Source organism: Schistocerca nitens, chromosome 5, assembly GCF_023898315.1.
Source record: "Schistocerca nitens isolate TAMUIC-IGC-003100 chromosome 5, iqSchNite1.1, whole genome shotgun sequence".
Taxonomy (NCBI): domain Eukaryota; kingdom Metazoa; phylum Arthropoda; class Insecta; order Orthoptera; family Acrididae; genus Schistocerca; species Schistocerca nitens.
This window is the reverse complement of record NC_064618.1, coordinates 261708379-261733560: the sequence shown is the minus strand read 5'-3', so window position 1 is coordinate 261733560 and position 25182 is coordinate 261708379. Positions and strand designations below refer to the sequence as shown.

Sequence of the window (25182 nt, the reverse complement as noted above, 5' to 3'; positions counted from 1 at the left end):
AGAATAAAATTTCCAATGGTAAACTTAACTGCTTTTTCGACGTTATTTTACCAGCTCACTAAAAATAGGAAAGCCTTGAACCCCTTCCACTAAATTTAGTTAGTATTAAGATTCTTTTACAGGGAGTGCAGTGGAGCTGACGCTGAAATGATTAAGTATTTGGTTAGTCTCACTGAACTCTTCTGAACTCTACATGTCATGTGTGGTCTGACGTCTCCTTACCAGCAACAGGTCCCAGGTTCAAACTAGTCAATTCCCTAAAAAACACGCTCAGAGCGTCGTTGCGCGAAAGTGGTAAGGAGACACGATATAGAACAACAGACACCATGCAGAATGTTAGAACTTCAGTATCCTACTTCTTTGCACATTAATTGTGCCGGATGATTCTCTTAAACTTTAGAGTAATCATTATTACTAAACCGTGATCTGAGTCAATATTTGCTGCTAGGTACGTTTTACAATCCAGTCACTGGTTTCGGGATCTCTGTGTGATCATGACAATCTAGTTGGGATCGTCTCTAGTCTCCACACCTTTCTAGCGATTTTTTATCACTATATACGATATCAACAGCTGAAATTTGTTGCAGAGATATACTAGTCTTTCTTGTCTCTCATCCCTAATAACGAGACCGTATTCTCTCACAACTCTGTTTTATACATCTTCTACGACAACTTCCAAACTTCAATAATTAAATTTCCGGATTCCTTTACGTGCTGAATCTACATCTACAGCCACATCACACTCCGCAAGCCACCTTATGGTGTGTACCAGAGGGTATATTCTGTACCACTAACTGAGCCCTCCAATCCTGTTCCACCGATGAACAGCGCGTGGGAAGAATGATTGTTGGCCAGCCTCTGTGTTGGCTCTTATTTCTCGAATTTTCTCATTATGGTCACTACGCGAGATGTGTGTGGGGAGAAACAATATGTTGTTCGACTCTTGCCGGAAAGTGCTCTCTCAAAACGTCAATAGCAAATCTCTCCGTGGTGCACAAAGCCTCTCTTGTGACGTCAGCCAATGGAGTTTGTTGAGCATCTCCATAATGCTTTCATGCCGGCTAAACGATCCCGTGGCGAAACGCGCCGCTCTTCGTTGGATCTTCTCTATCTCCTCTATCAGTCCTGTCTGGTCGCAATCCCAGATAAATGAACAATACTCAAGGATCAATCTAACAAACGCTTTGTAAGCCATTTACTTCGTGGATGAGATAAATTTCCTTAGGATTCTTCCTACGAATCGAGTCTGGCATCCGCTTTTCCCACTGTTGGTTTTATGTGGTCATTCCACTTAAGGTCACTCAGGATAGTTACTGTTAGATATTTTACGGCAGATACTAATTCCAGGGGTTTGTCATCAACAGTGTAGCTGTAGAGTAGTGGATTTCTTTACCTATGTAAGCACAATATGTTACATTTGTCAACGTTCAGAATAGAACCGTTTGAATAGAATTTTGATGTTCACAAAAAGGGCAATTTAAGCTGTAATGAAGCCTTTAATCTACAGGAAATACATTTTATTGGGCTACGTTGTATTTTAAGAGTAGTTAATATTTCGTTTCCACACAGTTTTTGCAAAACTCTCAGGTTTCAAAAAACATTTCGATACTTCCTGACTCACATTTTATCTTTTCAGTCGAACGGTCTACGGTATTAAGCTCGAAGGCAAAATGATGTTCCGCTATGGCTTCATAATGAGTCTTGATAGGATTGCATTTGAGCCAAGAGAATATCAACTCAACGAAATGCATGGCATCGCCTACGTTAGGGGGTCATTCAAGCTACAAAATTTAACCATCTTCTACGATCTGTCGGCTCGCCTGAAAGACCAAGGACCCATCATCGGTACAGCCAAACACGTATTCGAGACTTGTGGCATTGAGGTCAGGGTAAGTTAGTAACTACATAGTGATTACGCTTCTTTCTGATGGCATTATTAAAACACACACATTTCATTCGCGTGCCAACAAACAACACTGACTGTCTTATGATTTTTAAGCGCTAATTTAAATGTGGGATGGAAGACGATAGCTGTGTGTACTCACGCTTTGGAATGTGTGTTATACTGTTATTGGCGATAAAGATTGTTATTTCTCCAGAAATGAGTTAGTATGAAGTGGGCACCGAAAGTAATTATATGATCTATTTGCATCAATGTTATTAATTTTCTCTACACAGTGTGTTTCAGAAAGAGTATCAAATATTTTAGGAGTTTATATTATAGACTAATTCAAATAGAACATTCCTTATTATATGTGTGCTATTTTTATTGCTTACAAAGATACAGCTAGTTACAGAAATAAGTTTTCATTTCACTTATGGGTACTCCAGCTACTATAGGTTTGTTCAGCTTTTGTCATATTTGTTTGAATTTCATATTGTGGTGTTTTTTTCAATTGTTATTGTTAGCCGGCCGGGGTGGCCGAGCGGTTCTAGGCCCTACAGTCTGGAACCGCGCGACCGCTACGGTCGTAGGTTCGAATCCTGCCTCACGCATGGATGTGTGTGATGTCCTTAGGTTAGTTAGGTTTACGTAGTTCTAAGTTCTATGGGACTGATGACCTCAGAAGTTACCTCCCATGGTGCTTAGAGCCATTTGAACCATTTTGTTATTGTTACTGTGATTTGTTAACTAATACTAATGTAACGTTAATGCATGAAACGCGTATTTTCAAATGCGAAGTATGAACAATATCCCAATTGCAGAGTATCGCATTCAGATAGGTTTACTCTTGTTTATCTCAAACCGTACGAGACTGGTGCAGTGACAATCAGTCATAATCTGAACGTTCAAATGGAGAGCTCGTGGAAGAAGCAGAAGACGTATTATTCCATCCACAGGCATACTCAGAACTTTTACTCTTATCAACTATTCCACGTACAACCACATGAGCGACGTTAAGTACGCACAGTAACTTTCCTTCTAGTATCTATTTGGTTCAACTCCTTCGAACTGGGAATGAAGGTAGACAATTAGACTTTTACCTTTGGATAATGACAACCTCCGAGTAATACCACTAATACTGTTTAATGACGAAGCCACTTACATTAGAGAGACTTGTAACTCACATTGGTGGTCCGACGAAAACTCACATGCTTTTATCGGGATACAGTTGCAAGAACGCTTCTCTGTGAACGTGTAGCGTGATATATCAGTTGATTAGGCACACAGTATTGTTTGATGTTACTGTATCGTTTTAGATGGTCCCGTTATCTAGAATGTCTTGTAATTGAGCTTCCAGCGTTATTGGAAGAGATTCCTTTGGCTACAATGCTGGATATTTTCTTCCAGCATTACAGGGTAATAATAAAAACCGACAAAGTGCACCGACGGATTCCTGACTGGAAATGGAGGAAAGAATTCTATTAACATGTGTCCGGAAATGGACGGTATGTGTGCAGCGACAACAGATCGTACTGGAACGCAGTACAGAGCTGCACGCGCCACATCACAACATATGTTCAGAGTGGCCTCTAAGGAACTGCAGGTGATAGGGATAGTAGCGATTGTCATAGAGGATACATACAATCGTAATTCGGCTTACACCATGTCGGCGTACCTGGAGTTTGTATTTGGGTTTGTCTCAATGTCGTGTAGAACCCAGTCCTCCAAATGTGATGTACGTAGTCAGCCGCCTCCCTGCACGTTCGTCTGTCTGAAAGGACACTCGGTTGTACAAACGCCCAAAACTGACTTGGAATTTTGAGTGATGTGGTTGGTGTCAGTGAGGGTACTGCCTATCTACCGTTTCCATCTGTTTGGCCGTACATAGACACCATTTAGGATGTTCCCGACATGAATACCAGTCCATTTTGCTGCTTACGGTACCCTGCTTCAATCACACAGCCTGCAACATACAAGTAAGACACGGCACGTGGTCAGAGGAACCGTCATTCGTCATCGCCATCTACCGTGGCAACGATGCATTTCCGGACATATGTCCATAGGACATTTTTTCCTCCATTTGCACTCATGAATCTGTCCCTACAGTTTATATTTATTAATGTTCACCCTATATAATCGTGAGGTGATATATCATCAAAACCTAGCATTATCCGGAACGTGAGTTGGCAGAAACGGTCACGTTTCTTTTCCACCAAGGTCCTCGGATGTTATTCATTTAGATTTCTACCTGTGAGGATGGCTGAAAGACTAAATCTACAAAGAAAAGGTAAAAACCACACAGCGACTGATCATTTGGATTGTGATTAGTGGTGCCCTTATAAAACACCGCCAAGACGACATCTGAAAAGCTAAAGTGGTGTTCTCAACATGACTGAAAAATGTGTTGAATTAGGAGAAGGACTTTAGGAAAATCGTCTTTCCATTTAACCTTGCAAGAAAAAGTAAATTGCAGATTCCTATCATATCTCGTTTTGCCACAAAGCCCTCCGCATCAGACAGCCATCGTTGTGATGTCTGCAATCTGGCGTTTGGCAAATTATGGCAGAGATTAGCTGACCGAATCTCAATGGCAGGTCCCGGAATAATATTCTCGTTATGATTGTAAACACTCTCATTATGGAAACGACCATCATTGCCATAAGTATTCCGAGTTTCATTCGGTCCATTCCCGTCATTACGAATGTACATTCCTGCTTTCCTATTCCGATCATCGCCGCCATGATGGTGCCAGTTGTTTCGGTACGGCTGGTGTCGGTCGTCAGTGCTGATTATAGCAGACTTAATTCTATTTGTGCACCGTCCACGATTGTTAGCACGCGGATGTGTACTGTAATCAGTTTGTGTGACCTGCCCTGCGTTCGAAGTGCATTCATCTGCGATATACTACAGTTCATGCAGTAGGATTATACACTACTGGCCATTAAAATTACTTCACCAAGAACATGTTGTGCTACAGACGCGAAATTTAACCGACAGGAAGAAGATGCTGTGTTATGCAATAGATTAGCTTTTCAGAGCATTCACACAAGGTTGGCGCCGGTGGCGACACCCATAACGTGCTGACATCAGTAAAGTTTCCAACCGATTTCTCAGGCACAAACAGCAGTTGAGCGATGTTGCCTGGTGAAACGTTGTTGTGATGCCTCGTGTGAGGAGGAGATGCGTACCATAGGTCGAATTGTAGCCAATCGCGATTGCGGTTTATCGTATCGCGACATTGCTGCTCACGTTACTCGAGATCCAATGACTGTTTGCAGAATATGGAATCGGTGGGTTCAGGAGGGTAATACGGAACGCCGCGCTGGATCCCAACGGCCTCGTATCACTAGAAGCCGAGGTGACAGGCATCTTATCCGCATGGCTGTGACGGATCGTGCAACCACGTCTCGATCCCTGAGTCAACAGACGGGGACGTTTGCAAGGCAACAACCATCTGCACGAACAGTTCGACGACGTTTGCAGCGGCATGGACTATCAGCTCGGAGACCATGGCTGCGGTTACCCTTGACGCTGCATCACACACAGGAGCGCCTGCGATGGTGTACTCAACGACGAACCTGGGTGCACCAATGGCAGAACGTAATTTTTTCGGATGAATCCAGGTTCTGTTTACAGCATCAAGATGGTCGCATGCGTGTGTGGCGACATCGCGGTGAACGCACATTGGAAGCGTGTATTCGTCATCGCCATACTGGCCTATCACCCTGTGTGATGGTATGGGGTGCCATTGGTTACACGTCTCGGTCACCTCTTGTTCGCACTGACGGCACTTTGAACAGTGGACGTTACATTTCAGATGTGTTACGACCCGTGGCTCTACCCTTCATTCGATCCCTACGAAACCCTACATTTCAGCAGGATATTGCACGACCGCATGTTTCAGGTCCTGTACGGGCCTTTCTGGATACAGAAAATGTTCGACTGCTGCCCTGGCTAGCAGATTCTCTAGATCTCTCACCAACTGAAAACGTCTGGTCAATGGTGGCCGAGCAACTGGCTCGTCACAATACGCCAGTCACTACTCTTGATGAACTGTGGTATCGCGTTGAAGCTCTAACTGTACACGCCATCCAGTGCCGGGGCGTATCAAGGCCGCTATTACGGCCAGAGGTGGTTGTTCTGGGTACTGATTTCTCAGGATCTATCCACCCAAACTGCGTGAAAATGTAATCAGATGTCACTTCTAGTATAATATATTTGCCAAATGAATACTCGTTTATCAGCTGCATTTCTTCTTGGTGTAGCAATTTTAATGGCCAGTAGTGTAAATGTTTGTACGTCGTCATTGCACCTACTGGCTAGAAGTATGTGCCGAATTTGCATCGGCAGCTTCGCAATACATGTTCGGATAAATTATGCTGGTGCACTCTGATTGCACAAGGATTGTTTGCGCAGAAACATGCGTTGAAACATTCACGCTGGACTCGAATACCTGGACTGATTTTGGTTTGTCAACATTGTAATGCCCGGTATTCCCACCAATAAGCGAGCAACTGACTTCATTCGTAGCAGAGGTGCTCCCTTTAGATATCCAGAGACAAATTCAATTTTTTGTGAAATGGTCCATATGGGAGGCAAAGAAAAGTGAAATTAGACCACCAACGACCGGGGTTGAGTTCGGTACATATTATCTCTGAATCGTCTCACTGAGAGGAAATGCTTATAATCAAATTTGCGCGCCTCCCCTTTCGGAAAAAGCCCACAAAAATTTCCACATTTTCCTCCCTCGCACGCATTACCCATCTCATGCCTGAGGTAAAATTCATCCTCAAGCCCCGAGTCACTGTCGTCATTACTTCGCCTAGTATTTTTGTAATAAATATCCATTTCTTCATTACTGCTGAACCGATGGTCAAATTGATATATGAGCTCTTGTAAAGCTGCTGTAACCTCTTTTGCTGATTATTAATCTCGTACTGCCCTTGCTGAGATTTCAACAAGGACCACACTTCCTTTCATTTCCTGCTGCCGGCGAGGTTCGTTCACTATTCGCAGATGCATTAAAATTATTCACGCTCTCCGCAAGCTTAGCGACATCCAGCTTAACTTTCAGATTTTCCTCCCCACAATCTAGTTTTGGCTGTTAAAAACGCTCTTCAATTGAGCGAATTGCCGCACTGTTGCCACTGATCTTTGCACTCGCGAACGTATTGTCCTCTGCCCTCCAGCTCTCCCCCAAGGCTAACATACCCTTGTGCAAATGCTCATACGTGTCCCAAGTGGCTGAAAATCCTGCTTAAGATGGTCGCTCCTTGTTCACGTGTACCTGAGTGGCCTCTGTTATGTAAAGCCACTGCTCTAAACGCTCAAACCTTGGCCCAAGTTCAGCGACGATAAGGCTTACTGACAGATTTCGCAACTTGCCCTGTACCTCAATAATCCATGCGTTGGCCACGGACATGTGCTCATTAGGTGCCCTTATCTGCGCCCCCAAAATGCTCGTTGTTCTCAGTCATCTGTGCCCCTAAACTCTCAACTCGCAATTTGTTCGTAACCATTAGTTTCTCAAATCTTAACATAAACTGTACCCGATCCGATGGTAAACACTGTTCCTGGTTCGTTACTATGCTGTTATCAGTTTCTGCAAGAATTTTGCAGCCACTTTGAGAACTCCGTATATCCTCGTTCCTAAAAACCTAGCAGTGGAAACGTCCAAACGTAGCACCACTAAAAATCCAGAACATTGAACAATTCGTCGATTCGATATCTGACTAAGAAACAGAAACGTTGCATCTTACAATCTACATATTTTCCGATTCTCTATTCACAACTTTCTCTGATGGCGCAATATTCTCGGTTTTGTTCCATCTATAATTACCTTTATAAAGGCTGCGCGTATCCATTTTTTACTAAATAATTTGTCTACAAAGGAATAATTTTGCATGCACCACAAGAACACTGCTTGACATAAGCAAGGTCCGACACCAAACTAACACAAATATTGCAGTACCTTACACACAGATTACAACAAACTTAAGCGATCAAGCACGTATACATTAATTTCTCAACACACAAATTGTAATGAAAATTAATTATGATACACATACATGAAATTATCTACATGCAAATTGCCACGAAGTCATAAGATTGTACTACTGGATCCTAAATAACACAAAAATACACTCACATACAAAATAAAAAACGAGAGAAACAATGCAGAAACCACAACAACCGTGTTTCCACACCGGTCATTGCTTAAAGCCACGTAGAAGTTATCCAAGTACCAAGGACAAATATTAAGTAATTAATACACTCATGCAGCCTATGAAAACCTAACTCCTTTTCAGAAAATTCTCTGGGAAGAGCATAATCCTGCAGGGTCACCATATAAAAAATTCGCTATGATACGTGTAAAAGGTTGCAGTATTAAATAAAGCTGTGGCAGCAGCTTGAGTAGTCTTGATGCTGGTATGGGAGTTAATGCCACGCATTTAATAGCGTAAGATCCAACCTGTCGAGTCTTGAGCTAATGTAAATATTTCAGAATTTATGAGAAACAATGACCTGTATTCAATTATTGTGCATGGAAGTGGTGTAAGTTGCGCCCTGCGTCAGATGTGGACATATCTCACTCCGCTACCAAATTCGTAGTTTATGGAGCTGAAACATCAAATCATGGCTAACCATACAGGCACAAAATACCCAAATGCAGTTGATGAGGTTTGCACAAAGGCCTTCAACTATGGCCAAACGTGGGTAGTAAAGAGACGCCAGTCCATCGATTTTAACACACGGAATGAATATGTAAATTTACCGTTGAAATACACGAACGAAGATCAAACCACGAGCTACTAATCACATTTAATTTAAATGCACACTGTAAGAAGTAGATTATGGAAGCTGCAGGATAAAAGGCTCTTAATCAAGAGCACAAGTACGTCGTGGTAACGAAACGAAAGTAAGTACCTAACAGATAGGAATTTCAGGACGAACTGATTAAAACTGCATTGAATTTATCGGCAAAGGATAACAAGATGTGAAAGCTGAAGGCTCCTGAGCATGGGCGCTAACATAGTGGTATTAAACTAACAAGTGCCGAAAAATAAAAAGAATGTAATAAAATGGATTGAAAAATCAATGGCAAAATCACAGCGGTATCGTATAATGCACACGCACTCGGCAGTTAACAAAATTAGAAATTGACTAAACACAAACTGTGGCTGATATGAACGCATTCAGCTGCTCATTCTTTTTATACCGGAAGAAATTTACTAACTTCACTGTAAATTGATGAGGTTACTTTGAATAAAATCTCACGAAAATGAAAATTGTCACGTAGAGACCCTTTTCTTTTTTAATAGCTGGCAGTAATTAAAACATTTGAAATATTAAACGGAAATAAATTTGTAATTGGAATAAAACAGTTATCTACTCTTTTCATAACTACTTTAGGACTGACACCTCGGCAGGAACACATGGAAGCGCGGAACGCACTCGTAATCAAACGTTTCATTCAGCTCGCTCAAACTCGCCAACTATTCATTGCACAAAGGCAGTGTTCACAAATTTGTGTCCTCGAAGAGCTGCTCTGCTTCATGATTTAAGTATTATTTGCGTCAACAAATTATGAAGACAGTATACGAAATGTTTACGAAAATATAATTCCTGACAGCTTTACCGAATTTTTGATAAGCGGGAAACGATTTTATTATTGAAGATCAGTGAACACATAAATCATAGTTTTACTTGCATCACACAGGGACTCTGTCATTTCCAAGACGATACAATTTCGTTAAAGATGATGCTTAATTTTCCACCTCTTCTGTCAAAAAATAAGCGGTTGTCCGTTTGCTTTGATTACAAGGACAGATCGGAACGTTTGTAATTAACCGGTTATTCTCTGATCAGCAACACATCTACATTTTTTGCTCTCAAGCCCAAAAAAATGTCCATAGTGGTAATTCAGGTAGTACAGAATTGTAAACAACTATGTGTGACAGCTCTGAAAAAGGAACTGCTCTGTTTTGAAAGTGAGCATTCATTTGCTGAGTGTAAGGTAGTCATTTCTATGATAATAGCCATGAACATGAGTTCGTAATCCGGTTATCCATACTTCGTTCCACCAGAAAATCCAGCTTCTTATTCCCTTGTTAACGTTCACAACAGGTTTTCGTCTACACTCAGAGGTGCTGTTGTTCCTTTGCTCACCTTCCTAGCCAAGAGAAGGGGGCCTCCGTTACGTTTTTAACTTTCTCGAAGTAGGCACGTAATGTGCAAACAATTCCTAACGACCACTCTCGGATAGCCATCCCCTAGCCTAGAGAGCGCTGTCGGGTGTTTCCCCTCACAACATTTCACGAATTTAATTGTGACATTATTGAATATCACACAACATACAACAAACAACAGTAACAAGAAACAGAATAGCTTCTGCAAAGGTAAGGAACGAAAACATACAGTATCACAGCTTTCAAATAAATATACTAATACCAAGCTACGTTAAATTGAGCCCTAGCGCAAGAGGGCAGTATTCTAGCGGTGGCTTTGAAGGTCTGGCAACGGCAGGTGCTTGCTGGGACAACGGGTGTCGTGGGACTGTATGACTGACAAGGGAATGGTCCAGTCCAACAAGTCGAAACCCAAATTGAAGTTTTTCACGCGAGAAGAATACACCGAGAGAAATGCACTGTAAAAATTTTAGGTGCTAAGGGTCACTGTAAGTATTTTTCTTTTAATCTTAGAGCTACTCTCTTTTGCCACACAACGAACAGCTTATAACAGCGGTTTGTACAGCACTAGCGCGCGAATCCGTGAATAAGCAGACGCAGCCGAGACAAGAGGACGTACCGGCAGTGCCGATTATCGCCAAGTCCAAAGTGCATACGAGTGAATTTTAAATACCTAAACCATACCGAAAAATTCTCAGATCATTATTTTTTTGAATAACTTGCAGTCCATATCGACAGCTAAACTGTTGCAGATGCAATTCTCATGCAAATGACTAGCAGAGGAAACAAAATAAAGGCAGTGCATAATGTTACATTAAAGACGACTTCCAACAGTGTGGATTTTAATTTCTTGACGTTAAATATTTTATAACATTTACCGTAGAACAATTTTTATGATAATTTCTGAATAACGTATAATTTGCTGACAGTTAAATACACTCCTGGAAATGGAAAAAAGAACACATTGACACCGGTGTGTCAGACCCACCATACTTGCTCCGGACACTGCGAGAGGGCTGTACAAGCAATGATCACACGCACGGCACAGCGGACACACCAGGAACCGCGGTGTTGGCCGTCGAATGGCGCTAGCTGCGCAGCATTTGTGCACCGCCGCCGTCAGTGTCAGCCAGTTTGCCGTGGCATACGGAGCTCCATCGCAGTCTTTAACACTGGTAGCATGCCACGACAGCGTGGACGTGAACCGTATGTGCAGTTGACGGACTTTGAGCGAGGGCGTATAGTGGGCATGCGGGAGGCCGGGTGGACGTACCGCCGAATTGCTCAACACGTGGGGCGTGAGGTCTCCACAGTACATCGATGTTGTCGCCAGTGGTCGGCGGAAGGTGCACGTGCCCGTCGACCTGGGACCGGACCGCAGCGACGCACGGATGCACGCCAAGACCGTAGGATCCTACGCAGTGCCGTAGGGGACCGCACCGCCACTTCCCAGCAGATTAGGGACACTGTTGCTCCTGGGGTATCGGCGAGGACCATTCGCAACCGTCTCCATGAAGCTGGGCTACGGTCCCGCACACCGTTAGGCCGTCTTCCGCTCACGCCCCTACATCGTGCAGCCCGCCTCCAGTGGTGTCGCGACAGGCGTGAATGGAGGGACGAATGGAGACGTGTCGTCTTCAGCGATGAGAGTCGCTTCTGCCTTGGTGCCAATGATGGTCGTATGCGTGTTTGGCGCCGTGCAGGTGAGCGCCACAATCAGGACTGCATACGACCGAGGCACACAGGGCCAACACCCGGCATCATGGTGTGGGGAGCGATCTCCTACAATGGCCGTACACCACTGGTGATCGTCGAGGGGACACTGAATAGTGCACGGTACATCCAAACCGTCATCGAACCCATCGTTCTACCATTCCTAGACCGGCAAGGGAACTTGCTGTTCCAACAGGACAATGCACGTCCGCATGTATTCCGTGCCACCCAACGTGCTCTAGAAGGTGTAAGTCAACTACCCTGGCCAGCAAGATCTCCGGATCTGTCCACCATTGAGCATGTTTGGGACTGGAAGAAGCGTCGTCTCACGCGGTCTGCACGTCCAGCACGAACGCTGGTCCAACTGAGGCGCCAGGTGGAAATGGCATGGCAAGCCGTTCCACAGGACTACATCCAGCATCTCTACGATCGTCTCCATGGGAGAATAGCAGACTGCATTGCTGCGAAAGGTGGATATACACTGTACTAGTGCCGACATTGTGCATGCTCTGTTGCCTGTGTCTATGTGCCTGTGGTTCTGTCAGTGTGATCATGTGATGTATCTGACCCCAGGAATGTGTCAATAAAGTTTCCCCTTCCTGGGACAATGAATTCACGGTGTTCTTATTTCAATTTCCAGGAGTGTAGTTCCTTTTTCCCTGTATTAGTCATGAAAACGCGAAATGTCCATTGGAAGAAGAAAACAAGCATACTCCTTACGCTAGGCACAGCCGATTTAAAAAAAATTAATGCATTCAGGTGATTCACAGAAGTTACTAGTTTTATTTATACAGAACTGGAAAGGAGTAAGAAACGGTCGTAGGGACTGATTTGCATATTGTGCTGCACACCAAGCATACTTGGTCAAATTCATAAAATGTGATAATGCGAACTGACAGTGCAGAAATGACTGGAGTTTAACAATATTGTCCTGCTGATAAATCTCAAATGTCAAAGAGCTGTAGGAAATTTTACTGACCAAAAATTTTCTGAAAAATGCTTACAGTTTTGAAATTTTTTAAAGAGAGGCTGAATCGCACTACTAGTTTCGGGTTCACTCCGAATTATATTAACAGTCGTTATTTCTGGGCCAAGAGTGATCCAAAAGCAATGAATTATTTTCTGCAAATGGTAAGAAGGGTTTCGGATGTAAGACTGAAAATTATTCCCACCCCCTTTTACACACTGTGCCACGTCGATTACAAAACTATGACAAGTAAATAGTCCTTTTTAAATTCCATACGTGTATGGTCCATTCTGCCAATTTTTGTGTTTGCAGAAAACAGTACCTTTTTGTAAGACCCCTACGTCAACGCAAATCACATCTGCAATGACTTTTCTCGGCTTGTTTCGTCATCTCAGGTATGTGCGTGCACTGGAATATCCTTGCACTTGTCGATGGCACAGGCTTTGTGTTCTGGGGCGTTCCCTTATTGGAAATGCCTCGGTACTGTCATCATATTCACATTTCTTCACTCACGTCTTCCGCTTGCATTCTTTTTTGTGGATGTGAAAATATAGCTGGTTGCCGAAACCTGATCCAGTGTTACATCGAAAAAATGTATCGCCATACTGTTCAGAAGAAGTAAAGGTCTTATTCGGTAGCATAGGCTATATTAGTATAGACCATACTGTAAACATAAACTAGTTCAAATTTACGAAACACTATCAGAACACACCTTTATTTCTTGAATCCATGTTGACACTGCGATAAACAGCTTACATCAAACACGTGCTGAAATCTGCCGGGAGCTTATAGATCGAAAACAAGTGGTGCACAGAAAGTACGTGGTTTTAAGTACAAGCTATAGTCAGGCACAGAAAGTTTAGTCATTTGCTTGATCTACAAAGAAGTAAAAGTTGGGTGTTGCACATATGCTACATGAGGCCTCATGGGGATAGCGAATAACTGCGAGCTTGAAATTTGCATAAATACTGTGCTGAATAAATTTCTATCGATGTTACCCCTCACTGCCGAGGCAACAAGGGAAAAACTGTACTTGTCCTATTATGTAAAATAACGGATATGTAACGACAATAGTAGCCGTTACCCACATCAACAACAACAATCGAAGACGATTATATAGTTATCTCAAATACAGCGACGAAGTTCAAAATACCACCAATTTTGTTGCTCAGTGAATAGTGTTTGACGCAGAGACATGCCTGTATTTGTAGGGTCGCACAGATAAACAGCACCATACTTTTTCGTGACCGAATTTCGGAGGTTTACACTCAGAATCTCTGAGATATACACTATGTGATCAAAAGTATCCGGAAACCTCAAAAACATACGTTTTAAATATTATGTGCATTGTGCTGCCACCTATTGCCAGGCACTCCATGTCAGCGACCTCAGTAGTCATTAGACATCGTGAGACAGCAGAATGGAGAGCTCCGCGGAACTCACGGACTTCAAACGTGGTCATGTGTTTGGGTGTCACTTGTGTCATACGTCTGTACGCGAGATTTCCACACTCCTGAACATCCCTAGATCCACTGTTTCCGACGTGATAGTGAAGTGGAAACATGAAGAGACACGTATACCACAAAAACGTACAGGCCGACCTCGTCTGTTGGCTGACAGAGATCGCCGACAGTTGAAGAGATTCGTAACGTGCAATATGCAGACGTCTATCCAGACCATCACACAGAAATTCCAAACTGCCTCAGGATCCACTGCAAGTACTATGACAGCTAGGCGGAAGGTGAGAAAAGTAGGATTTCATGATCGAGAGGCTGCTCGTATGCCACACATCGCGCCGTTAAAAGCCAAACGACGCGTCGCTTGGTGTAAGAAGCGTAAACATTGGACACTTGAACAGTGGGAAAACGTTGTGAAGTGATGAATCACGGTACACAATGTGGTGATCCGATGGCAGGGTGTGGGTATGGCGAATTCCCGGTGAACGTGATCTGCCAGCATGTGTAGTGCCAACAGTAAAATTCGGAGGCGGTGGTGTTATGGTGTGGTCGTGTTTTTCATGAAGGGGGCTTGCACCCGTTGTTGTTTTCCGTCTCACTATCGCAGAACAGGCCTACATTGATGTTTTAAGAATCTTCTTGCTTCCCACTGCTGAAGAGCAATTCGGGGATGGCAATTGCATCTTTTAACACGATCGACCACTTGTTCATATTGCACGGCCTGTGGCGGAGTGGTTACACTACAATCACGTCCCTGTAATGGACTGGCCTGCAGAGAGTTCTATTAACTTTTATGTTCCTGAAGGCAGAGGTAAAGCTGCGGAAACAGTAATCCACTGACAAGAATCTCCGGCATTGTTGTACACGAATGTGCATTCATTGACTGCACAAGCGACTCTTTTTCACTCGAAATGATAAAGTATTGTTTGCATGAAACCTGACTAATTCGATTTCTACACACTTTCTACACACTTTGCCTTCGCGTCAGCAGCGAATTTCTCTATATTATTACCTAATAATCACATCTTCTCTACATGTTTACTTGAGGTAAACTTCGTAATTTTGCGACTTCATTTTCCGTATAATTTTCAGAATCAGTGTAACCAGGGCATAGAAGCCTGGAAATCAATGATATTCATCTCCCTTTTATTTCACAGTTCCCAGTCTTGTGGGTCTCCCTCGGTAATGATGCACTGACTCTAGCGAGCAGCTCTCAATCTTTCGAATAGTTTTCTTTCCACATTTTTGCGAGTCTCATCTAGTGCATATTTCGTACTTCGTGCAAACCTTTCTTCCATGTATACAATTCTTCTTTAAAATTTACTAAACAAAACCGGCCTTGCATATTGCTCAAGTTCAGGCCTTTTCTCTCTCCATCGTTAAGCCAAAAATTTACAGCCTTTCCTATGGCACTGAAAGCTACAACTGTACATGATTACTTTGAGCTTGGAAGGATCTCTGTTTTTGTTGTGGACTTTAATTATCACACCAATCACACTTGGAACAACTGTTCACGGAATCATCCGAGTTATTTCCTGTTTATTCTAATGTATATGCAATTTCTGATGAAATGTCGACAACATTGGAATTAATGTCCAAAAAATTGATTGATAAATAAAACATATGTAGGTCTTCAGGAGACGTAAGTGATTTAGAGTGCATATAACATTCTTCATATTTCGTCTTTGCATATCTGAAAACATTAACTGAATTCCAATTACAGGCTAACTCTGGAACCTGACATATGCTATTACTAAGCTTATACCAAGAAATTAATTCTGTTTTATCTCCATTGTTAACATGTACCGGTACGGCAAAGGTAACTGCTAATTATTACGAATATTAAATGACATATAGATTCGAGCAAATACTAACTACAAACAACTGTCTCAGAGAAACTGTCATTGGAAACTGAAATTCGCTTTACAAATTACGATCGCACTGTGCCATGTTATCTATTTATCAATGTGCTGTGAACCAAGGAGATGTGCCCGAGGTGTTGCAAATGCGCTGTCTGCTACAGTTACGGCATGGGCGTATATTTTGCTGCCATTTGGCGAGCTACTAATTTGACAAATTTTAAGGTTTTTTTAAAGTACTTGCATTGTGTCTTAGCAGCTAAAATTTTGACATTGTGTTTTTCTCTGTGTATTATTCCTGCGCAAAAAATTACAGGTCAGTTTTTGAAATTTTAGATTGGACAGTTTCTTTGCGAGTGTCATGCCTCCGGTGGAATCTCAAACGCATTACTTCATCCGTACCTGTCCTTGGAGGAGTTTAGAATATAATGCCAGTAGTATTAGTATCCACAGCCTTTTCCTGCACGTAAACTGCAACAACCCACTAAAAGAAACCAGTAGGTCCACTTACAGGAAATTCTGAATCAGTCTGATGATGATAGTTAAATGTATTAGCAGCAGGTCATGAACATGATCCGTATTTACCTGATGTCTGCCATTCCTGTGTACATTTTGTATGTGCTGTCTTCGTTGTCGAGCGTTCTGGCCCCCTGTCTTGGTACTGTGTCCTTGTCGCAGGTGTGGAAACCAACGTCGGAGCGACCACAGTACGCTCTCAACGTGAAGCATGTCCAGTCTGCGAGGCACACTGAGTACTTACCAGACACACCTGTCACCAGGGCAATGGCCAGAGTGGTGAGTAATGAATTCATATCAAATATCCGAAACTACGAGGGTTGCCCAGAAAGTATTGCGCTGTATTTTTTTTTTCTCAGCCGAAAATAATTCTACGAATTCAAGATATTACGTTTATGTTATTTGAAATCTCCTGTCTGAGCACGCCAAGTTTCCGTCACTTTCGACTGAGAGCGTAGCTGCAGGACAGTTTCAAAATGGCGTCTGTAGGTGGTGTACGTTACAAGCAACGTGCTGTCATGGAATTTCTCACTGCAGAGAAAGGATTCAAATGGTTCAAATGGCTCTTAGCACTATGGGACTTAACTTCTGAGGTCATCAGTCCCCTAGAACTTAGAACTACTTAAACCTAACTAACCTAAGGACATCACACACATCCATGCCCGAGGCAGGATTCGAACCTGCGACCGTAGCGGTCGCGCGGTTCCAGACTGTAGCGCCCAGAGAAAGGAACAATGGAGAACACTCACAAACACTAGTGCAAAGTCTGTGGATCATTTGCTGCTGAGTGAATTACAGCTAGTCGCTGGGCACGGAGGATGAAGTCATCAGAAGGCGGTTCGGCAGAGGTCTACGATTTGCAGCGCTCAGGGAGACCATCCACAGATGTCACACCTGACGTATTGCAGCGAGCTTCCACTTGTTTTGGCCATTAAAGAATGTCACTCGTGGAAGACATTTTGAGGATGACGAGGAGGTGATTCACACAGTGAAGCACTTGCTCCGCCACTAGGACAAGGACTGATACCGACAGGGCATACACGCCCTTGTATCGCGCTGGAGGAAGGCTATAGAACGGGATGGAGATTACGTGGAAAAATAGGATGTGTACATAAAACACCATTCTTTCGAGTGTATAATTCTCATGATCAATAAAGAATTGTTGAAGAAAAATGTGCAATGCATTACTGACCGTAAAACTATGTAAGCACCTATCTAGTTTCTCATTTCCTGCCTTACTTCCTTTTTACGCGGTGTCGGGACTACATCACAAGATTCTCAGTTAGATGTGTGTTCCATATATCACATTCACTATTAAGGTTATGATGCGGAACGTGTCAGCTGAACAAACAAAGAACACCTATTAAAGTGTGAAAAATATTTGGTGGCTCTATGCCGTATATTTACGTCCTTTTCTCTATCAATGTAATTATTTGTGTTCATGAATTCCTCTACATCACAGAAGGAGGTTTTAATGATAAAGGATATTTGAAAACTCTTGTAGTATCTGTAGGACATTTTATTCCCATTGACAGCCAAAGATTTTTGGAGGTGAATATTTCACCCATTTCTGGGCCAGATTCGTTTAAGCATAATCCATAACATTTTTTTCTTCTAATGTTCTAGTTGTAAATATTTCTGCTACAGTAAAACTTAGATGGATGTTCATAAAATTTGCTTCAGAGGATAAAATGGTATATCAACACAAGGCAATAATAGTAGTGGGAATATGTTCACCTCTGTGGGATTTCAGTTGCAGTTTCTCCCCGTGCAGACGATGTTGCTTACTTCTTTCTATTTCTCGAAAAGCCTAGAGTAGCTCGATTCATTTTGTTTTATAAATTAGTATGAAACCATGGATGTGCTGAACTTTTATTTCCATACACACTTAACTTCCCTAAAAGGATATTATGATTGACACAGTCACAAAATGTTAATGTTCCAGTTTCTATCGGTTATCATGAACTGTCACTGTGGCCGATGAGACTACTAAATCTTTCTCGAAACTCACTGACAAATTAAAGCTCTTTACTATACCGGGATTCGAATCAAATGTCTGACTTCCGTAGGTAATGCTCTTACCTTACGAACTCTCCAGGGAGAATACTTGCCTCCGCAGCTTCGATTTTCCCAATCCCTCTTTACCAGTTTTCGAATTTTGTGCCACTGCAGAGTATTATTCTCAAAAAAAAGTTCCCGAGTTTGAGACCAAGTTTGACACAGGGATTGTTTCAGTCTGTCACGTGGTATTAAATTACATCAAACTGTGTATTAGAATATTCATTTAAAATCAGTTTCAGTTACTCAGCGAATGAGTTGTGTGCTTGAATTTTTTTGTAATCACAACGGTTTGATGTTTCTTTCTATGAACTTCTATTCCGTACCAATTTCTTCATATGAGAGCAGCCTTCATACTCAACGTTCCCGGTTATTTGTTAGAAATATCCCAATATCTGTCTTCCCCTACATGCCCTCCAAGGCTCCATCTCGTACCAAGGAGGCTGTTACCTGATGCTAAATATCCTTCTTTCTGTGCTGCTTCTAATCAGCAGTTTCCAAATATTCCTTTGCGGAGAACCTCTTCAGTTCTTGCCTTATCAGTCTAACTAGTTTTTAACGTGCTTCTTAGCACTATATATCAATAGCTTAGATTCTATTCTTCTCTGGTCTTCCCACAGTCCGCAATTCACTTTCATACGAAGCTGTGCTCCAGACGTACATTGTCAGAAATTTCTTCCTCAACCTTTGGTCCATGTATGATATTAGTAAACTTCTTTTAGCAAGTATTTCCATATTTGTCTGTGCTAGAATGATTCTTATATTCTCCTTTCTTTGTCCATTATGAATTATTTTGCTTCCAAGGCATCAGATTTCCTATTCTTCATCTACTACTAATTTGAGGTCTAGTGTCTAGCTTAACTTATTTTTCATATTTCTCGTTACATTCATCACTCTTAAGCTGACTCTCAGCCCATAGTCTGTCTACTCATCATTTCTGCATTGTTCTTAATGCTTTCAGATCCACTGGCTACAATTATGCACATTACATTTTACTGTCTCTTAGCTGGAACAGAAATATTTTTCCCCAGTGGAAACTTCATGTACACATTTTTCAATGCTCAATCTTTTTATAAAGTACAAGTTCTCCCAACTTTTGGGCTTCAGTACAAAAATACCAACAAGTCAACATAGCAGTGCACAGCAGCTTGTGACCGCAGAATACACGGAACTTGTAGGATGTAAAGTCCGCCAGTTATGCAAACCAACGTTTCCTCCAAGCACCCAAACATGTTTCAGCATCAATTTGCCATCGTCGGTGGGTTTACATTTTATTTAATCAGTAATGTGAACAGTTTTACTAAATGATTACAAAATTATGTGGATATTTAGTTAAACAATAATTCGTTTATTCTTGTTAATATCTTTACACTTGGTGTGCATGATTTTTCAGGACCACTTGTGTATTATTTATTACAGGTAGCTTGTCATCTACAACCAGTAAAAAAAGGTATTAAAAAAAAGAAACGAATTATTGTTTGAACTGAATATCCACGTAATTTTGTAGTCATTTAGTAAAAATGTTAACATTACAGATCAAATAAAACGGAAGCCTACAGATTATGCCACAGTGGTGCTGAAACATGTGTGGATACTTGGAAGAAACGGTGTTTTGCATAAGTGGCGGACCTAACACCCTACAATTTTAACTGCAAAAACGGTAAAGACAAGGAGCTGCAAGTCGAAATGATCAATATACACAGAAATGGTTTATTGTATTCCACTGAATAAAAAAACATTATCATTATTGTTATACTGCTTGGTAATTATTGAATGATCAATTTATTTATTACAACAGTATTTCATGATTAGTTATTTTAGTCCTTAAAAGAAGCCAAGTGCATACAGTATATTTTGAAAACGGGTAAACAGTTTTGTATAACTCTTGCATCTAAAATCATTTTAGATCACCTGAAATCAGCACAAAGAAACATTTTCCTTCCCCCCCCCTCCCCCCACCACCACCAACAGAAATAATTCAGGTTTTTAACGGTTAAAGCTTTAATCAATAAAAGCAACATATTCAAAAGGAAATATTAAGGAGAAGTATAAATGAAGTATGCAAATTCTTTTTTGTGCACAATGTCTCCACGATGAAACAGGATACTGAAAAATCATAGATAATCAGAGGGTAACCTAGTTCTGGAGAAAGATCCTTGCTCACATCGATCACTCGCAACGGTCACGTATGAGAGAATTGCTGGAAATGTAAGTTATAAGAAAAAGCATTAAATTGTTCAAGTCTGTGGCCTGTCTGCACCAGAAATTCCCGCCATTATCTCAGTCGCCAACGACTGACTAGTTGCATCACAATCTGACACAGAAGGCATTATGAAATTGTTTCAAGCAGTCTGCATTGATCATATAAATCGACTGCAGAAGCCAATGTCTGATGGACCTGGTCTTGAGGGTCACCCACCGACTCAATAATCTGCTTGTGTTTAAGTGACCACGATTTTGCACAAAAATTAGATTGATATAATAGGATATGTTAATTCTATATGAAGCATAGAACGTGCAAAGCCTGTGATTGAAACGTAATCTCTAAGAATAGCGTCTATAAGTTGCCTTCACTGCACAAATTGGGAAAATAAACTGTTGATACTACAGTAAACTTGTAAATAGTGCTTCATACTCATATTCAGGAGATTGGCAATATATTCTGCAATAGTCCCCCATTCGGATCTCCGGGAGGAGAAAGTGACCGTGAGAAAAAAAACCAATAACCAACGAAAGGATAACTTTCTCCAGTCGGGGGTGGAATGTCAGAAGTTTGAACGTGGTAAGAATGCTAGAAAGTCTGAAAAGGGAAATGCTAATGGTCACTGAGGTGCAATGGAACGAAGAAAAGGATTTCTGGCCAGACGAGTGTAGGGTAATATCAATAGCAGCAGAAAATCGTACAACGTAGGATTCGTTATGAATAATGATGTAGAGCAGAGAGTGAGTTACTGTGAACAGTTCAGCGATAGGATTGTTCTCATAAGAATCGACAGCAAAACAACACCGATAACGATAGTTCAGGTATACATGCCGACGTTTCAAGCTGATGATGAAGAGACAGAGAAAGTAAGGCCTATGTCAGAATACTGAATAGGCACTTCACTACATAAAGAGAAATGAAAATCTAATAATCGTGGGGGATCGGAATGCGGTTGTAGGAGAAGGAGGAGAGTAACGGGTAGTAGAAATGAGAGACGAGAAGGACTAATTGAGCTCTGTAATACATTCAGCAAGTAATAGCGTATGGTCTGTTCACGAATCACAAGAGGAGGAAGTATTCATGAAAAAGGCCGGGAGATAAGGGAAGATTTCAGTTAGAGTACATCTTGGTCAGGCAGAGATTCCGAAATTAGATACTGGACTGTAAGGTGTACCAAGGAGCAGATATAGACTCACATCACAATTTAGTAGTGACAAAGAGGGGGCTGAAATTTAAGAAACTAGACAGAAACAATCAATACCCAAGGAAGTGGGATAAGGAAGTACTAAAGAATGAAGAGATACGCTTGTAGTTTTCTGAAGCTATAGATACTGCAATAATGAATAGCTTAGCACTCAGTTCAGTAGAGGAGTAATGGACATCTCTAAATACGGCAATCAAAGAATTTGGAAAGAAAAACATAGGTACAAAGAAGGTAATTGCTAAGAAGCTATGTATAACAGAAGAAATACTTCAGTTGATCGATGAAAGAAGAAAGTAGAAAAACGTTAAGAGAAATTCAGGAATACAGAAATACAAGTCGCTGAGGAATGAAATAAATAGGAAGTGCAAGAAAGATATGGCAAAATAGCTGTATGAAATGTGAAGAAACCGAAAAAGAAAAGATTGTCCGAGGGACTAACTGAGTCTATAGAAACGACAAAACAACTTCCAATGAAATTAAAAGCAGGGGGTGCAATGGGAATTCCACTGTCAAATGCAAAGGAGAGAGCGGATAGGTGTAAAGAGTACATTGAAGTCTCCTATGATGTGGAAGGCGTGTTTGATGTGACAGAAGAAGAAACAGGTGTCGATGTAGAAGAGATAGGGGTTCCAGTATTAGAATCAGGATTTCAAAGACCTTTGAAAGACTTAAGATCAAATAAGGTAGGAGGGATAGATAACATTGTATCAGAATTTCTAAAATAACTGGGGCAAGTACCAAAGAAATGACTATTCACGTTGCTGTGTAGATGTATGAGTCTGGCGATATACCATCTGAGGTTTGGAAAAAAATCATCTAGACAACTGCGAAGATTTCAAGAGCCTTCACGAATTGTGTCTTAACCTTATCAAACGCTATCTAGACTTTCTTTTCGCGTTCACTCTTACATATAACAACCACGTCTATGAATAATTCGGCAGTTTCTTTTGTACGTGTATGGTTCAAAGTGCCAAAATCTGAATAGAAATGATTGAGACTAACCGAGACATATAATGAAGCGCTTTCACTGTCTGTACAATTAGCTACAGAGGAGGCAAACATTCTTGACACTAGTTTGGAATATTTGGCGCTACATTTCTTTAAAAATTCTCGCATTTTTTACTTCTCTTATTTTTCATAGTTATTTATTTATTTACTTATTTGTTTCAGACGAGGCTGACGAGCTCAACGTACCTGTGGAATGACATTGAAAACTGGAATGATGGTGTGTTCAACGTCCTCCTGGGAGAAATATTGTATCACGTAACATATCCATTCTAGAGCATTACTTTAAATTGTTAATAAAAACACACAAAAATACCTCCAAAAGTTTATTTTCCAAATATACGTAAATTAACAGTAGGTGTGTTAGTACTTTGAACAATAGATATACGAGATCACTTCGAGTACTGAGAAACTATCTCTTAATATGATTAAATAAATGTGAGCTGTACAAAAACATTTTCAGGGGATTTATTTCACTTCTGTCCTGATAATTCAAGATATTAGTAACAGCACCGACTCGATGGTAAGTACCACTATAGTCTTAGTGCTGGAAAATACGAAATGAGATAACTCGTCATGATTCTGTCTGTCTTAGCTGCCCAAACGTCCCTGGCTGTATACTCCATCATTCTGACAGATGACAGCTAAGTAACTACGTCACGTAGTGTTTCGTCGTTTGCTTCTCTTATATCTTTTCATTTTACCTATTGTGAAAAGTAAAAGAATTCCGAACGGCATAACAGCAGTCTGTCAAGAAATATTTTGTAACCTTTTGTCGCCGTGTAACCTAATCATGTCGCTGCGGTCGCCAGATAGCTCACTGTCCCGGAAGGTGCGATGGTCATCAGTACACATGCCCTTACTGAAAAGTGATCGTGGATCGATTAGTAATGTGTCTCACGGCATTACATATTACACTGTAGTTACATTCCTCCGCCTCTTTTCTCATTTACGATGTAAATTTGGAGCATAAACTCTTTCGTTCATAGAATTACAGACAGTCAATTCCCAGCCGAATATCAGAGACCAGCCGACATGTACCTGTGCAATGAAATTCCGTTTAATATTTTTAACGCTGTCTCTCTACGACGCACAGCTTTCTATTGACTTGCGGAGTACCATGAACTGCACAAGATTAGAAAAAGGCGTTGTGCCAGACATGTATGGAGCAAAACGAAAGTTATAACTATAAGCTGCAGTCAAACGAGAACGAGACAGGTGGTAAAAAATAAGTAAACTGGTTATTATTTCAAAAGCAATCGCAAAACGTGTTAATACATTTACCCCACTGTGAGACAAGACGCTCAATGCCTTCATGGAAAAATGTTTGCGATTGCCTGCTGAACCGCGAATGTACCCAGATGCGCTAATCTTCGTTCGTAGCAAATCGACGGCTACGAATGGCTTTATTCAGGGCTCCAAAAAGATGGAAATTACATGGGGAGAGATTGGAACTGAATAGAGAATGTGTAAAGGCTTCCTAGCGAAAATTATGTATTGTAACGAATACAACGTTGACAACATGTGGACAGAACACTTAGAAGGTACAACAACTCTACTAAACTGCATGTACTAAGCTTGTTCTTCCTCTTCTGGAATATTGCTGTGTAATATGAGATTCTTACGGGATAATATTGATGGAGTACGTCGAAAAAATTCGAAGAAAGTCATCTGGTTTTGTAGTAAGAACAAAAAAGGGGAGAGAGTGTCTGGGGGTGGCAGTCATTAAACATTTTTCATTCTTTCCGGGGGAGGACTCGAATTCCGAGGGGGAGGGGGGGGTTAAAATAAGGGATGTCAGAGCTTTCACGTAAGTATTTAGTGCTGATTTTTCTCACGTGGTATTCGAAGAAAGGACGATCAAGTAAAAGTCTAGCCTGAAAGTGGTTCTATAGTTACACGTGAGTTGCAGAGTAATGATGCATGCGCTCATATTATGTGCGTCCTATGCATGTAGGATGCTGTAGAGTATATTATTTAATAAAAATAACAATGTTGTTAATTGATTTATAGCTACTACTACCGCTACTGTAGCATGTGCCTCCAGTCCATTATTTCGCACGTATGTGCGTTATTACAGAGCGCTCCACGCATTTGTCTTACGATTTAATAGTTTCCTCCGACGG

General features: G+C 41.4%; 1 protein-coding gene across 1 annotated transcript in view; it reads left to right on the top strand.

Annotated features, from left to right (window-relative positions):
• The window catches only part of LOC126259581 (uncharacterized), a 79513-nt gene extending 56142 nt beyond the window's left edge, over window positions 1-23371 (top strand). Inside the window, exons 3-5 of the mRNA XM_049956489.1 lie at window positions 1637-1889; window positions 16749-16865; window positions 23222-23371. Coding sequence (XP_049812446.1) covers window positions 1637-1889; window positions 16749-16865; window positions 23222-23332 — 481 coding nt within the window. The 3' untranslated portion in view covers window positions 23333-23371. The remainder of the gene's footprint in view (window positions 1-1636; window positions 1890-16748; window positions 16866-23221) is intronic.
• Window positions 23372-25182: the final 1811 nt, after the last annotated feature.